This window comes from Mobula hypostoma, chromosome 6, assembly GCF_963921235.1.
Source record: "Mobula hypostoma chromosome 6, sMobHyp1.1, whole genome shotgun sequence".
In the NCBI taxonomy this organism is placed as follows: Eukaryota; Metazoa; Chordata; class Chondrichthyes; order Myliobatiformes; family Myliobatidae; genus Mobula; species Mobula hypostoma.
Window position 1 is genome coordinate 166,423,599 of NC_086102.1, and position 12,880 is coordinate 166,436,478.

Here is a 12,880-nt window from a genome sequence, read left to right on the forward strand (position 1 = left end):
CGAGCGGCGAGCGCAGGGCTGGGCTCACGGACACGGACACGGCCGCGGGAGTGCGCGCTCCCGCCCCGCAAGTTGGGAGGAGGACGCGCTCATAGCGAGGGCCCGCGGTTAGGAAGCGGCAAGGAAGGGGACGGCACGGAAAGTGCAGACCGACTCCCTACCGGTACCGAAGGCTTGGGGGTCGTGCTCCGGGGGTCGGGGAGGGCGGACTTACTCCTCACCTTCCCTTCCCCCTCCCCTTTTCTCTCTCTCTCTCTCTCTCTGTGAAAGTGGGCGGGAGAAAGACGGAGGAGACGGTTTCCTGACGGGAGTTTTGAGCGAAGTCGGAGCCCGGGGGCGGACTCCCCGGAGTGGGTGGTATCCCGGCTGCGGCCGAGCGCACCCATGCGGTTGGCGCGGGAGAGCCGGGCCAGGCCGGGCCGGGCCAACGGCCGCCGCTTAGTCTGGGAGTGCGAGTGTGTCCAGGCCGCCGTGTCGCGCCGACTCTGCCCGCGCCAACACACTTTTAACAACGCCCTAAAAGTTGCCGCTCGATCATTGTGACTCTTCTCGGCTCATTTTCCTTTCTGCAGATGGAGAGTTTCGACCCGCCCAAGTAACCGCCGAGGGTTCAGCCCAGAAGTGGCCTTTCACATTTTGTCCTGTGGCGAAGGAGCCGTCGGTCACCTCCCGGGGCGGCCACCCAGACTTGGCTAACAGTTGCCTTCGTCTCTTAATGGTCGAACTGATCTAATATGATGAAAGCTGAAGGTAAGGGAGAAAGGACGTTCAGGAGCGCATCGCCCCACAGGAATGCGTACAAGGCGGACTTTCAGGCTCTGAGGTGTACTTTTGATGGAAGCCATCAGGACAATAATTCTAAAATGGGTGTCCAAAGATCAAATCGAGAAACTGAACATAGAGACGATTTGCGGGGAAGACATTTCGGTAATCGTGTGCACAAAATAAAAAATATGTTGTTACAAATGGGTAACACAGCAGATGACGCGACTGAAATGAATGAAACCGGCAAGGCTGATTTGCGTCCACTTTCTCCGCCAAAACAAGCAAGTGGAGCTGTCTGTAGTAGCGTCCATAAGTCATGTCATAAAATACCTAATTCTGACAGAAAGCACAGTGAAGATGGAGATTTGGATAAAACGAGTATGGCTGAAAAATTCACCGAAACGAGAAAACTTTTCGAGCGTCAAATTGGGGAAAAAGTGTTTGATAAAACCTCTCAAAAAAGCGAGCACAGAGGTTCAACGGGTAATTATTCTTCAGAAGGTAAAAGGAGCAGCTCATCGTCTTCAGAAAGCGGAGTCAGGAAAGTTAAGAGTGATTTAAATACCCCAGCTCTGTCCAGCAGCAGTTCGAGAGAGAATCTGAAAGCCGCTGGCGATATAAAACATAATCAGCCTCGTTCGTCACTAAACGCCGGGCCAATTTCGCGACGATTGGAAAGCTTTCTCGCGGATAGCGACAGCGATGAAGCAAACAAAGACAACAAAACAAACTGCGGTGCAACTGAATATCGGATTACTGGAGGGCAACAAAAGTCACCCAGCACTTCATTTACTAGTAAAGGCGCGCCCCCCGCAGGAGATGATGTGAAATGGTCGTCTTCGATTTCAGTGAGTATATCCACCAAGAAAAGCCCAGATCCGAAAGAGGCAATAATTGACGATTGTAAGACCCGTTTCAAGGCGCAAAATGCAGACGGGTCTGGTGAAGATTCTTGCAATATCTCTGAGGCATATACATTTCATAAAAGTACTGTTGCAACCAGTACTTCACTCAACAATGAATTGGACAATCATGTTTCAAATCTACGTCCAAGCAAGATGGGAATAGTTCGAGCTGAGTTGGTGGAAGTTCAGAATGAATCTTCAGAGAGTGAAATTGAATTGGATAATGTTTTTGTTGAGAGGGAGATGAGGCAACTTCAGAGTGTTAGCCAAGAGATGGGGCAGAAATGTGAAGTTTCTAAAAGCAAGGAAGATGAAGAGCTGACATTTGATGACATAACAAGTAAATCAAATGATAGTGTTGGAGAAGAGGAAGATGAGGATACAGAGAATACTGAAGAGGAAGACAGAATTAGTGGAAAGGTGTTCTTGGGATCAGAGATTTGTGGGATTGAGAATGCTGCATTTGTGGATGATAAAGATACTGAGGGGTCTTTCCAAGAAGAAAGCAAAAGCAAGTGTGATGATGAAGAGGTTGACTATATCCTTGATGATGACTATGAGGAAATATCTGGACTTTCTGAAGAAGAAGAGCCAAAGTTACAGAGAAGGGTTTATTTCTCCACAGCACCAATCAAGGTAGGATTTTGGAATTTCATGTCACTTAATATTTTAAAGAGATCCTAAAACCCTTAAAAGATCTATTCCTTTTTATAATCCCAAACACTGGATATATCTTCTGAATGAGTTTTCTAATTCACAAGAAAATAAGAAGTTAACATGGTATTTTCAGGTATCTTGAAAATTATCTGATTTGAAGATACTTCATTTTAAACATAAAAACAGATTGCAGTAAACAGTAAGTCTGGCTACACATTTACATTGTGATTGATGACCTCATAGTAACTCATTTTGCTTTTGGATCTCTACACAATTCTGTTACGGAAACTGATTAATTACTGTTTATCACCACTCAGTTTCTTAAGATTTGCTGGAAAAAAGCTTTCTCAATAGAAATATTATGTAAAGTAAGTGAAAATGCATGACTTTAAAACATGGATTGAAATGTAGATATTTTACATTAATTTTCAATATTGTAACAGTCATTCTGCTTCACACTAAAATAGTACTTTCTCATGACTTTCCATGTAAAATATCATGTGAGGCAGACTTTTTAAAACTATTTTCTATGTCAAGCATTCTCTACAGGAAAACTGTAAAGGATTGTTGCTACTGAGCATCTGGTTTAAAAAAAAAGCTTAATTGATCAAGTTCTGGTCATTTAGCTTGTGATTCAGTATCTTCAAAATCTTTCCAACCACAAGAACTGGATATGGCTTCTAAATCAAAATCCCTACTGTCTTTATTGATGGGAAGATGGTTAGTGCAGTCTATAAATGTGATTTTGAAATATTCAGCTGCATATTTCACTGAAATTTTTGTGACGTCAGAAAAATCTTTTTATTAATATGGTAATGTATCTAAAATGACATTTGGCAGCATATATTTTGATCAAAACTATTATTTTAATTTCTGTTTTTAAAATATAACTATTCTTCTAGTGCATAATAATGGTCTTGCTTACAGCAAGATTGGATAGTCCACAGCTAAAATGATGTACAAAATTTCTGTGGAGTCAAGTGTTTAATTTTGTATTAATAATGGGCTACTGTTATATGTTAATTATGTTATATAATTTTATGGTATTTAAATAGCAATATTACAAGGAGGTGCCACTTTTTAGAGCCCAGTGTCATATTGTTTGAAAAATGTTTTTTTATTTAAACTTTTCTGTAACAAGATTCTGACATTTTTATGCAGCTAGCTGAAAATACCTTCCTATAATTGGCAAATGACAAAGATTTTGTAAGCAAAACTGTCAACAGGTAGCATTAATTTAACATCAAACATTTTCATAGATGCAGTTTGCTGAGCACTCTCAAGGGGGAGAGGAGGCAGCCATCATAAAAGAAGTTTAGTTATGCAAATGAATAGGTTGGGATTTAACCCTTTGTAGGAAAATGTTCCTTTTAAAAAGTTGAATACCTTTTTGGGTATTGCATCTAGCAGTCAAATGTAGGCAAGGGAGTTTTCTGCCGTCATCCTGATAGCGGTGGGCCAGTGTCAGATGGGCACTGGAGGAGATGGGTATGGTGATCAGCAATTATGAAAGAGTGCACCCTGCTGCTTTCTGTATTATTGTGGGGGATTTCAACCAGGCCAGCTTGAAGAAGTCTCCAAATAAGTACCACCAACATATCATCTGTGGAGTCAGAGGAGCCAGCACACTTGACCACTGTTAGACCACCAAAAAGAATGATTCCTGGGCCATCCTACACCTGCACTTTGCAAAGTACGATCACCTAGCTGTACTTCTACTCCCTGAGTATAGGCAGAGACTAAAGAGTGCAGTACCAGTGCTGAGGACCAAGAAAGTATGGACAGGGAGATGGAGGACACTCACAGCACTGCTTTGAGTTGGTGGACTGGACAGTATTCAGGGACTCATTTTCAAATCTGAATAAATACATCACTGTTCATCAGGACCCATGTGGATGAGTGTGTGCCTTTGAGAACATACCAGACACACCCAACCGTAGAGTGGGACCCTTGGCTGCTGTACCTCCTTCCCAATTGTAGCAATGAGAAGAGTGCATGGCCTGGATGGTGCCGCCACTGATGATGGATGGTGCTTTTTAATGGCAACGCTCTTTGTAAATGTGCTGAATGGTTTTGGCTTTGATGGACTGGGCTGTATCTACCACTTCCTGTAGACTTTTCTGTTCTTGGGCATTGGTGTTTCCTTCCCAGACTGTGATGCCATCAGTCAGGATACACTTTACTGTACATCTATAGATGTTTGTCAAAGCTTTAGATGACATGCTGAATCTACACATGCGTAGTACTCAGAAATACAGTAGGCAATGCGACAAAGAATGCACAGCTTGCATAGAAAGGAGTCAATGTTGTGCATTTCTGCACCACAAACTACCCTCCTAGAGTTGTGCTACCTGTGGAAGAATTGAGTCAATATAACATTTTCTTATATACTTATATGGTTTGAGTAGAATGAGCATTTTGGAATATGTAAGTGGTCTTCAGTGAGTTTTCCAGAGCTTTATTAAATGTCTTGATACCAGTGCCGAACCTTAGTGAAGAACATGGCATATTGTGCCTTGTTTTATCTATTTCAACATTATCTTTACGTATTTTTCTGTCTCTTGGAGCTCAAAATGAATTGTGTTGAGACGTGCAATCTCAGAATCAGAAATTACCACTGACGTGTACTGACATTTTTGTTCTGAGGCAGCAATACAGTGCAAGGCATTAAAATCACTGTAAGTTACGAAATAGATAAAATGTGCAAAAGATGAATGATGAGGTAATGTTCATGGGCTTAGAAATTATATGGCAGAGGGGAAGAAGCTATTCTTCAAAAGTGGAGTGTGGGTATTCAAGCTCCTATTTCTCCTCCTGATGATAGTAAAATGAATAGGGCATCTCCAGATGGTGAGAGTCTTTAATGAGGCCGCCTTGAGGCACTGCTTCTTGAAGATGTCCTCGATGGTAGGAGGAATTGTGCCCTTGATGGAACTGGCTGAGTCTACAAATTTCTGCAGCCGCTTTGGATACTGTGCAACAGAGATTCCATACCGGCCTGTGATGCAGCCAGTCAGAATGCTCTCCACTGTATATTGAAAGACATGCATACATTTTTAAAAGCTAGATAGTTTAGTAACTGTGGTCTAATGCTTTGAAAACTTCGTTGGACCTTGTATAACCAAATGCGAGATTTCTGGTGAGTTATATAAATAGCTTAAAGTCACATTCAGATTGTAGCTTGTGAAGTTATGCTGCATTATTGAGATGAACTCAATTTCAGAGTGCAATACTGGTGAACAGTAAAGGGAGACAAGTTATCATAATTTCTGCAAAATCCAGACAATAACAATTGTGTAATTTCTATCCTAGTCACAAAGCAAATAAGATAGAAGCAATGCTGTCCTTGTTGCTGAATACATTATCATTTATTTATTTAGATTGTACTTCAGTTTTCTCCATACCAGCCTTTTCCTGTGGTCCACCGAGATGAGCCGTATAGTATTGTATAAAGCCATAGAGTTATGCAGCCCAGAAATGGGCCCTTCGGACCACCATGTACTTGCCAGCTATCAAGTACATATACTTCCCACTTCCCAGTAACTTCCCTGCTACTCAGTTTATAGCCTTTAAGTTCTGGTGATTCAAGTACTTATCTAAAATTATGAGTGTACCTGTGTCAGCAATCTACTTAGGCAATGTATTCCACATTCCAGTCACCCTCTGATGATAAAGTTTTTCCTCAGATTTCCTCTAAATTTCTCGCTCTTTGCCTTAAATCTATGCATTTTATTTTGAATAGTAAATGTTCTTACTACCTACATGAATAGTTCTTGCAAGAACATTACATGTCATGATTAAATTTCATCTGTTATCATTCAGATTTTGAGCAGATTTGGTTTGCCACAATAGACTCTTGTAAATTTCTACCGATGCATGGTGCAGAGCATTCTGACTAGTTGTGTCATGGCCTGTTATGGAGCCTATGTTTCACAGGATCACAAGAGGCTGCAGGGTGCTGTGGACTGGGCCAGTTCCATCACAGGCACTGTTTATTAACTTATAGGAGAGGTGATTGATTAGTTCGTGGTTTAAGGTAGAAGGAATCAATTTTAGAAAGTAGCACATTTATTTTTCAACTCAGCTCCCTCCTTCATATACACACTTAGTCCAGCAGTCGTGGAGCATACGGATCCCTTCTTTGTAGAAGTGGTCCACAGCAGAGGTGATTAATAAGTTCATGGCCTAAGGTAGAAGGAGATGAGGAGAAACTTCAAACTTTCTGCATTATCACTCAGAGAGTTGAACTGCACGTGCATGTAATGAGAGTGTCTTGGACCTCCAGGTGGTCCGCAGCAGGGGTGAATGATAAGTTCGTGGCCTAAGGTAGAAGGAGATGAGTTATACAGCTCTCGTTACATGCACATGCAGTTCAACTGTTTGAGTGAAAATGCAGAAAGTTTGAAGTTTCTCCTCATCTCCTTCTACTTTAGGCCACAAGTCAATCACCCCTGCTGTGGACCACTTTCTGGCGGTCCAAGACGCCGCCTCCTATAAAGAAGGGATCTGTATGCTCCACGACTGCTGGACTGTGTGTGTAAATGTAGGAAAAATAAATGTGCTAGGTTTTCTAAAATTGACTCCTTCTACCTTACGTCATGAACTTATCAATCGCCCCTCGTAGTAAAATTTTTTGGTTTTGCACTGTAATACTGCTGCAAAACAACAAAATTTCACAGCATTTGTCTGTGGTAATAAACCTGATTCTGATTCTATAGTCAGACTGTCATCCAACACCAATTCTTGGGCAAAGCTTCCAGCCATACTGCCTTACCAAAAACTTAAAGCACATTGTTCTGGCAAGATTTTCCAATAACAAAACTATGACAGTTATGTTTGGTTAACCCCTGCCTTTCCAAATTGAGATTTATTCCATCCCTGAAATTTTTTTTTCAATAACTTCCCTACCACTGATAGCAGACTCACTAACTTGTATTTGATTGGCTTGTCACTGCTTCCTTTGTAGAATAAAGAAGGGCACGGAGATCAGCCATTTAGTAAATATTTGCTGCCCTCCAGTCGGCTGGTACCACATCTGTAGCCAGTAAAAATGTGAAAAATTCTCACGTCTCAGCATTCTTCTCCCTTGCTTCCTAAGTCAGCCTGGGAGTCATCAAACCTTCCTGAGTTATCCAACTTTAAGCCCACTAAAAGATCCAATAACTTTTTAATCATATTATATTCCAGAATTTCACCAGCCCCCTTCCTGAATTCTTCAGCTTTATTGTCCTTCTCCTTTGTGAATTGAATTGAGTTGTAGGTCCTCCACCCGACTGAGTTTACAGACTACCCTTTGCTCCATGCAGGGGTTGCCATGTTTGCACCTAACTGGCCCTAAAATCCCTGGGGATTTTTCCTGAATTTTGAATGCAAATGCTATTTTATCTCCCCTCTTTTCCCTCCTTTATACTACTACTTTACTTTGCATTCTTCTAAAGAGCTTCCCCTGATTCCAGTTCTGTATACTTAACTTGTGGTTTCTTATTAATCCAGCCCCTTATGCCTTCTCATCATTGGATTTGCCGTTCAATGTTTCATTCTTGTGAGAACACATTGCCCAGAACTCCCATTTTCCCACTCACCAAGTATAGACTAAACTGTAAATATTTGCTGCCCAGTCTACTTTTGCCAAGTCTTGTATTATGATGTGAAAAATGTCTTTTTCACAACACAGCCATCTTTATCCCAATCCAGAATTACCCTAAAGCTGACCCAGCTATAGTCACTATCAACAAAATGTTCTCCACTGGTATTTTAAATATTTGTGCTATCTTCCCAGAGATTACTTATACTGTTATTCCTTCTTTAGTAGGGATACATACAGTAGCTAGGGGCTTATGTTCTCTTGAACACATTTCAAAATTCCATCCTCCACTTTCTATGGTTTATACACACAAACAATTCCAGTTAATATAATGGAATTTGAAATCTCCAAATCCCCTTCTACTGCAATGCTATTATTCATGCATCTCACTATGATTTATCTGTACGTCCCTCCTCTGCCTCCTGATTATTAGGAGGCCAAGGCAGACCTCTGGCAAATTGATTGCCCTCTTTGGATTCCCATCATGGTCTCATTTGAAGTGCCTGTTGGAATTCTTCGAGGAAATAAAAAGCAGGATAGGCAAAGAAGAATCAGTGGATGTTGTTTACTTGGATTTTCAGAAAGCCTTTGACAAAGTGCTGAACATCAGGCTGCTAAACAAGATAAGAGCCAATGGTATTACAGGAGGGATACTGGCATGGATAGAAGATTTGCTGACTGACAGGAAGTAAAGACTAGGAATAAAGAGGGCCTTTTCTGGTTGAGTGCAGGAGACTAGGGGTGTTCTGCAGGGTATTGGGACCACTTCTTTTCATGTTATATGTCAGTGATTTGGATGATGGAATTGAAGGGTTTGCAGCCAAGTTTGGGGTTGGTGTTCTTGTTATTGCATTTTTGATTGTTTTTTGTGCTGGGAGAGGGGTATTTGAGGGCTGTTGTTCTTGTTGCATTTCGTGCAGGGGAGCAGTTTTGGGGGTTAATAATCATGTTGCCGTTCTTCTTGGTTTCGTGGCTATCTGGAGAAGAAGAATCTCAAAGTTGTGCCTTGCATACATACTTCGATAATAAATGAACCTTTGAATCTTTGATATGAAGCTGGGTGGAAGGACATGTAGTGTTTAGGAAGCAGGGAGTCTGCAGAAGGACTTGGACAAATTGGGAGAATGGACAAAGAAGTGGCAAATGGAAAACAGCAGGGAAGTGTGTGGTCATGCACTTTGGTGGAAAGAATGAAGGCATAGACTATTTTCTAAATGGGGAGCAAATTCAAAAATCAGAGGTGCAGGATTGAGAGTCCCAGTGCAGGATTCCATAAGGGCTAACTTGCAGGTTGAGTAGGTGTTAAGGAAGGCAAATGCAAGGTTAGCATTCATTTCAAGAAGACTAGAATATAAAAGCAAGGAAGTAATGCTGAGGCTTTATAAGACACTGGTTGGACTGCACTTGGAATATCATGAGCGGTTTTGGGCCCTTACCTCAGAAAGAATGTGCTGGCATTGGAGAGGGTCCAGAGGAAGTTCCCAGGAATTAAAGAGTTAATTGTATGAAGAATGATTGATGGCTCTGGAGTTTAGAAGAATGAGGGGTGATCTCATTGAAACCTATCAAATATTGAAAGACCTAGATGGAGTGGATGTAGAGAGTATGAAAACCATAGTAATTGTTCGTGTGCTGTTTGGCAAAGAGAGGAATTTAATTCACTCTTTTAAAGTGATAAAGTTTATGAGAATTCAATGTTAAGTCTTTGAGGATCAGATGAAACTGAATACATAAAAAACCTGGTACTCAAAATTGGAGAAATTTGATCATTTCTCATTGTCCGTTTACTTTGAAATGCAAACATGTTTAAGAACATGCTTAAAATGAAATCAACAGATAGTAATAAGATGGTATTAAATTGCCAATTTTGCGTCTTTGTTTTAGAGATATGAGCTCACGTCAATTCAATGGTGTTAAATCATAACAAAAAATAAAAACAGAAAATTCTGGAACTATTCAACAAGTCAGGCAGCATCAGTGGAAAGAACAACAGATTTAAGTTCTCAAATTGATGCCTTTCACCAGAACTGTTCAATCTATCTTGGGCTTAACAAAAGATAATAATAGCAATATTTTGTCAAGCTGTACACTTCACAAATATTAGATAATAAGATATAGGAACGGTAGGCCATTTGGCCCATCGAGTCTGCTCCACCATTTCATCCTGGCTAATCCAATTTTCCTCTCTGCCCCAATCTCCTGCTTTCTTCCCGTATCCCTCCATGCCCTGACCAATCAAGAATCTTATCAACCTCTGCCTTAAGTATACCGTACATAAAGACTTGGTCTCCACAGCTGCCTGTGGCAAGTAATTCCACAGATTCGCCACTCTCTAGCTAAAAAAAATTCCTTCTTATCACCATTCTAAAAGGATGCTCCTCTATTCTGAGGCTGTGTCCTCTGGTCTTGGATATTCCCACCATAGGATACATCCTCTCCACACCCACTCTATCGAGGCCTTTCTCCATTTCATAGGTTTCAATGAGGTAACCCCTCGTTCTTGGAATTCCAGTTAATACAGGCCCAGAGCCATCAAACGCTCTTCATGTGACAAGCCATTCAATCTTGGAATCATTTTTGTTAACCCTCTCCAGTTTTTGCATATCCTTTCTAAGATAAGCATCCCAAAACTGTTCTCAATACTCTGTGAGGCCTCACCACTGCTTTATAAAGTCTCAACATTACATCCTTGCTTGTATATTCTAGTCCTCTTGAAATGAATTCTAGCATCACATTTGCCTTCCTCACCACAGACTCAACCTGCAAATTAACCATTAGGGGCTCCCAATTTTTTTTGTACTTTCTCTCCATTTAGAAAATCGTCGACCCTTTCATTTTTTTTAACCAAGGAAAATGACCATATTCTTCCCGGTGCTGTATTCCACACATTAGCAAAAGGTTTTAAATAGTTTGGTAAAGTCCATGCTGCCATTAAGACAATGTTCACTTCTCACTGAAAGGTTGTGATCCCTGACAGACAATTGATTCTGTCATAGCCAGTCTGTGTCTAGAAGCAGAAATTTTTAAGAAACTACTATAAACTGTCAAAGCGAATATAAGCCCAAACTTAAATATTAAAAACAGTACAATAAAATATAATAGAGGTTGACACTTACAAGGGTGATTTCAATCCTAAATTCAGAGTAAACCCATATGTGGTTTTACGTGCTACTTTGGTCTGCCATGTTCACTCGGTTACACCTCCTAAGTTACCATTTTTTAATAGACTTTCACTATTTATCAGGCATTCATAGGGAACATTTGGTAGCTCTAGGCCTGTACTCACTGGAGCTTAGAAGAATGAGGGGAGATCTCATTGAAACCGACCAATGAAAAGCCTAGATAGAGTGGGTGTGAAGAGGATGTTTTTATAGTAGAAAGATCTAGGACCAGAGGCACAGCTTCAGAATACAATGACCTCCCTTTAGAACAGATATAAGGAGGAATTTGTTTAGCCAAGGTGGTGAATCTGTTAAATTAATTACCACAGACCACTGGGTATATTTAAAGAAGAGGTTGATAGGTTTTGGATTAATAACGGCGTCAAGGGTTATGCGGAGAAGGCAGAGCAATGGAATTGAGGGGGATAATAAATCAGCCATGATGGAATTGTGGAGCAGTTTTGATGGGCTGGATGATCTCGTTTATTTGTTTAGAGATACAGCACAGAATAGGCCCTTTGGCCCTTCGAGCAGCCCATGATTTAACACTAACCTAATCATGGGACAATTTAACCTACTAATCAATTAATTTACTAACCAGTACATCTTGGGACTGTAGGTGGAAACTTCGCGTGCACATGGGGCAAATGTACAGATTTGCTTACAGAGCACACCGGAATTGAATGCCATACTCTGACATCCTGAGCTGTTGTAACATCACACTAACCACTACACTACCATGGTTCCAAATTTCTTATGGTTCCCTAGAATATCCTCCTCCATTTTTCAGTAATGAGTCTTTAATCAAAATTAGCAATGTCATCTCTTTTGCATCCATCCCTGCTGTACCAATAGCTTTCAATCCTCAGTGTAGCTATCCTAACATGACACTGTCATTCCTCTTGGATCAGGACTCGTTTTCTAAGGCCCACTTCCAGATTTCTCTTTCCTGGGAAATCCAGAACTGCAGAATGCACATTAAATGTCTGGACAGTACACTTAAGGTTTATAGTGCAAAATAAAGGTGCATTCTATTGAGTATGGGAAATGGTTGGATTGAGGATTGTAATCTTAAGTACACAATTTTTTTGTCCTCTCAGACAATTCTGTGCAGAGTAATATAGCAGGTTATACAGTAAAACTCTGACATGCTCTTGACTTTGGTTGCGAGTCATCAAAGTTTCTCAGCAAGCTGGTTTTATAGATCATTGGGTATTACTCCTTTTAAGAGGCAAACACGTTTTAATTCCCTTTTTTCTAGATGTTAAACTGTACTACAATAAGTTTTCTGGTGAACCCACTGTGTGAGAGAATCAGTGTCCTGGTGAGTTGAAAGGAAGAGCAGCAAATGAGCCTGATGCCAAACCATCAGCATTTCCAAATAGTTGGACAAAAGATTATTGGAGATTCACTGTACTTATAAAATTACATTGGAGCATCGTGATCCCATTGGGACTTAAAAATGCTGGCCTTCTTGTGTTTAATAAATGTGTTTTGCTTTGTTAGTGAGCCAATTTAAATAATGTACAATGCATTTCTGGAAGAAGAAAACTCATCTTTACTGTCAGTAACTGAAATAACTATTCTCAACACAAAGTTATTTATTATTTAATTCTGCATTACTTAAAATAATTTGGAACAATTCTGTGAAATCTGTCTGTGGAATTGACTTTAATATCTTCATATGGTGAATTTCTCCCTATAGCTTGAACCTGAACTTCCTATTTTTGCACAGTCATTGACGCTAGTGTCAGAGCAAAATCTACAACGTACATATGTATGCACTTTCCCAGGATATAACACTGGAA

The 12,880-nt window shown here is 40.6% G+C and overlaps 1 protein-coding gene across 3 annotated transcripts in view; it reads left to right on the forward strand.

The window, feature by feature from the left end:
- Positions 1 to 30: 30 nt before the first annotated feature.
- Positions 31 to 12,880, forward strand: part of LOC134348581 (neurabin-1-like) — a 73,195-nt gene continuing 60,345 nt past the window's right edge. For 2 of the 3 annotated variants that reach the window (XM_063052174.1, XM_063052176.1), the window contains exon 1: positions 117 to 2,306. In XM_063052174.1, coding sequence (XP_062908244.1) covers positions 735 to 2,306 — 1,572 coding nt within the window. In that variant the 5' untranslated portion in view covers positions 117 to 734. Of the gene's footprint in view, positions 2,307 to 12,880 lie in introns of all 3 variants that reach the window. The other variant, XM_063052175.1, reaches the window with a different exon arrangement.